General features: G+C 40.1%; 1 protein-coding gene across 1 annotated transcript in view; it reads right to left on the reverse strand.

The window, feature by feature from the left end:
* Positions 1-3,836, reverse strand: part of AK4 (adenylate kinase 4) — a 24,003-nt gene that overhangs the window by 2,427 nt on the left and 17,740 nt on the right. Inside the window, exon 4 of the mRNA XM_019528446.1 lies at positions 22-2,818. Within this exon, the coding sequence (XP_019383991.1) occupies positions 2,704-2,818 (115 nt within the window). The 3' untranslated portion in view covers positions 22-2,703. The remainder of the gene's footprint in view (positions 1-21; positions 2,819-3,836) is intronic.

Here is a 3,836-nt window from a genome sequence, read left to right on the forward strand (position 1 = left end):
ATCAATGCATTTCCTCCGTACCTATCAAGACTGATGCATATATGAGGGGAGAGACTTCCTGGCTTAAACCCATCTATCTCAAAGCCTTTTTATGTCACAGTAGAGGGGTGTGTGAGAGAGTTTGTCTGTACTGAAACAACACTATTCTACTTTCTCCATACACAGGAGACAAAAGTGACATTTCTGAAATGGTTTGATCTCAGACCAAAACTATGCACTCCAGCTAGGAAGATGGTTGCCTCACCATATGAGAGCACACCATTTCAATCTTTCTATTACAAAAAACAACAAGCGGCTGCTTACAATGTAGCATGGCAAATGCAACGCTAAGCACAGCCCTCAGGAGGAGGTCATACTCTGCTGTACTTTATTTGCATTAAGGCTGATCACAACAGGACAGCTGTGAGCTTGACAGCTAGTGATAACAGGCAACCAGTAGGTCCTTAACTGAGAAGGTCAGACTGCTCTATTAAGAGGGCTTTCTATTGCCATGGATAGGAGAAAAGGGAAGAGGAATAAAAGTGGAGAACAGAGTGGAAATACTGAGCAAGTCTCACCCTAATAGCAGGAAGAGAGAGAAAGGTGTGAAGATGTCTACAACCTGCTGTCTTTTCTATGTTAGCTGCCTGCTAGCTTGGAAAAACAAACAAACCCATAACCCCAAACAACCCTCCCTTCCCCCAGTGCCAAAAAAGTTTCCACTCAATTAAAATTCTGAATGTAACTTAGAAAAGTCCAATCCCAACTCCTCTCCCTACACCCAGCCAATCTTCAAGAGCATATTGCAAAGAACAGAAAAGGCAGGTATGGACATTTCAGTGACAGACTTGTTTTAAAAGTCAATCAAGCTGTCTACTGGAATATGGCGGCAGCTTTTTAACTAGCAATCCTAGTTAGATACTGATTGCTAAAATTGACCATGGCAAGCAATGCAAATGAAGCAGCTTGGCAAAAAGAGTTCTCAAAAAGTCTAGTTCAGAAAATTCAGCTTCTTATTTCTCAAAAATATGTATCTTGGTTTTTCTTAAATATAGTTTATAAAATAAGGCAACTTGAGACATGGCATAAGAGGTAAATCCTTTTTCCCATTAATTAGGTACTGCAGCTATTAAAGATTAAGTCAAACAAATGTACAGTACTTCCAGTTTAGCAAAAAGCCATCATCTCCAGCTCAAACAGAGACAGGAACAAGGCAAACTAAGGAAAAGTTGTCATACATCTGAAAGGTGTTTGCTCATAATAATCCATTCACAAGTAACTAGAAATGCTTCTCCTAACAAGAATCACTGGCGGCTCTAAAACACTTCAGAACCACTACTGTGAAGTGTTGTAACTGCAAATGTAAACTGGAAATGGATGTAAAGACATAAAATGGTACACTACAAAACTTTTTCATACTAGAAGCTGTAACCACAGTGCCAGAGGAAAAAGTCTATATTCATGGTAAGATACTTTTTGGTACTAGTCTCGAGTCAGTTCTAGAAGAAGGCAATGTTTTTTATTCAGCTGGCAAAGAACTTCCTGCCAAGTTGGGCACTGACTTTAACTTAGCTGCATGCTTAATTGTACGTAACTTCAAGCACAAGTAAATTGAGCACACAGTAACAGAACCAGCATAACCCGGTTATCATGGAATGTACAAGAAATGGAAAATTTGCTTTAGATTCACAAAGAAAGTGCTTAATACCAGCAGTTGGTCCCGATCTTGCCATCCGACATACACACATGCATACCTCAGGTGGAACTCAAGTCAGCCAGAGTTGTGTCTATATGCGAGGTCTCTTCTTTTATTAACAGGAAAAGGGAAGGTTCACAGGCAGCCCCCATAAAAGCTAAGGGGATTTCCTCTCAAAATAACCCCCGTATGCTGAGCGCGGGAAGGAACCTCCATTATAAGGCAATACAATATACAGAAGGGATTTTTCCCAGAGGGAAAAAACCAAACAAAACCAGATATTAAAGTAAATCTTTGGGACCAACCAATAATACACCCATATCTTATAGTATTAAAGCTATAAACTGTCAAGCACCATCTAGTGCAACTCTTCTCCTAGGCAAATGTAAGCCTACTCAGTTTCCTGGTCAATACTATACAACATAGTGAAAACTACATCAGATAGCAGCATTTTTAATCGTATTTTTCCTTTTTCTCTTATAAAAACAAAAAGAAAGAAGCACACACATATATATTCTAGCCCCCCATGATTTTCTTCTGTGCTTAATACTGGAAGCATGGGCCTCATGAGTTTTGTAGTGTAATTCTTTTTTTCAGGTTACTCACCAATTCCCATGGGGCTAAAGTTTGCATCTTAGTACTATTTCTCTGAGAACGTTTCAAATAAGTCATCATGGTGCATTATCTTAAGGAAGTGGTGCTGCGGAGCAACAAAAGAGCACATTGCACATCTGTGTGAAACTGGGGGCGACGGGAAATCACAATAGGTTACAGAAATCCAACAAAGGTTACATCTTGGTCCACAAATTAAGAAATCCTGATCACCAACAGAAATATATATGTTATAGCCCTTGGTCTTAAACCTCCTCCACCCTGGTTCTGGCTATAACTGCCTTTTCATACATGTTCTGAAGGAAACTTAAGGAAGCTGTTTTAGACACTGAGCTATCCTCCAGTTTGAGGACAGCTCCAATACCGCACGCACCAAATAAGCAACCATATTAGTTTCTTGCTCCTGTGGGAGGTTTTTAGTTTGCCTCTTCAGAACAGATAGGAGGAATCTTGCTTGAGAGCAGGGTGTAGACGTAAGGCCAGATTTTGTTGGTCTCCGTCCCAGAAAATGAGTGTAGGACACCTCTGGTCCTGAAAAACATAGAACAGAAACTAAGTGAGAGATGCATATTAGATGGATTCTAAGAAACACTTGAATTTGCACAGTAGTTTTTCTAGCCTATACTTGCTTGTAGACAATATGCAAATTAACAGCCAAAGGAACCGAATGCATCCTAAACTCCTGAACAGGACATCTTGTTATTACATGGTTAGGTTTACAACAGAAAAAAAAAACCCTGGCATAAACTTTATCTAGACTACTTTAATCATGTATTCTTTACTACTTAGAGAACTTAACTTAGCCCCATACAGCCAAACACCAGACACACGCACCCACATACGCACCACCTTCTCCCCCTGTGTTTTAAACTGCCAGCAGTTGGTGCTCTTGGAATCAGAGGCATGTAAAAAAAAACATTGCTACACCTGTGCCAAATTATCTAAAAGGTATATTTAATCAGACCCTGTAAAGCACAGGTTTATTTTCCTAGTGTATTGTGGTAGACTGACATTTGTTCTTCAAATGCAAAAAGCCTTAGACAGACTTAGAATATGCTTAACTAAGTACTTTAAAAAAAAAAAGTGGGATCACCTGCATATGCAAGTGATAGGGTCAGCTGGAGCCTTATTTCACATCTTTCCCCCATGTGATTATTTCAGTATTTAAAAGGGCTGCTGAGTGATACACGCCTTATAATCCTCCACCAATCCTCCTGAATTGCTGCACTGTTGGCACAGAACTGAAAATATTCTATGACATGCAAGACAGAACATGCCAAGACAGTCGCAGCATAGAAGGGAATATAAATACTGTCACTGTGGAGACAGTCGCACACATTTAAGCACCTGAGTAACTTGACTCACATGGAGTAGTGCCATTAGTACAATATAAATTAAACAATACTTCACAGGGAAGCAAGCTGTCGCTGATAACCTACTAAAAACTCGAACGCAAGTCAAGTTTCACAGTTGGTAGGGTCGGAAGGGACCTAAGCAGATCATCGAGTCCGACCCCCTGCCTTGGCAGGAAAGAGTATTGGGGTCAAAC

Source organism: Gavialis gangeticus, unplaced genomic scaffold (assembly GCF_001723915.1).
Source record: "Gavialis gangeticus isolate Ggan-Ray unplaced genomic scaffold, GavGan_comp1, whole genome shotgun sequence".
Classification (NCBI taxonomy): domain Eukaryota; kingdom Metazoa; phylum Chordata; order Crocodylia; family Gavialidae; genus Gavialis; species Gavialis gangeticus.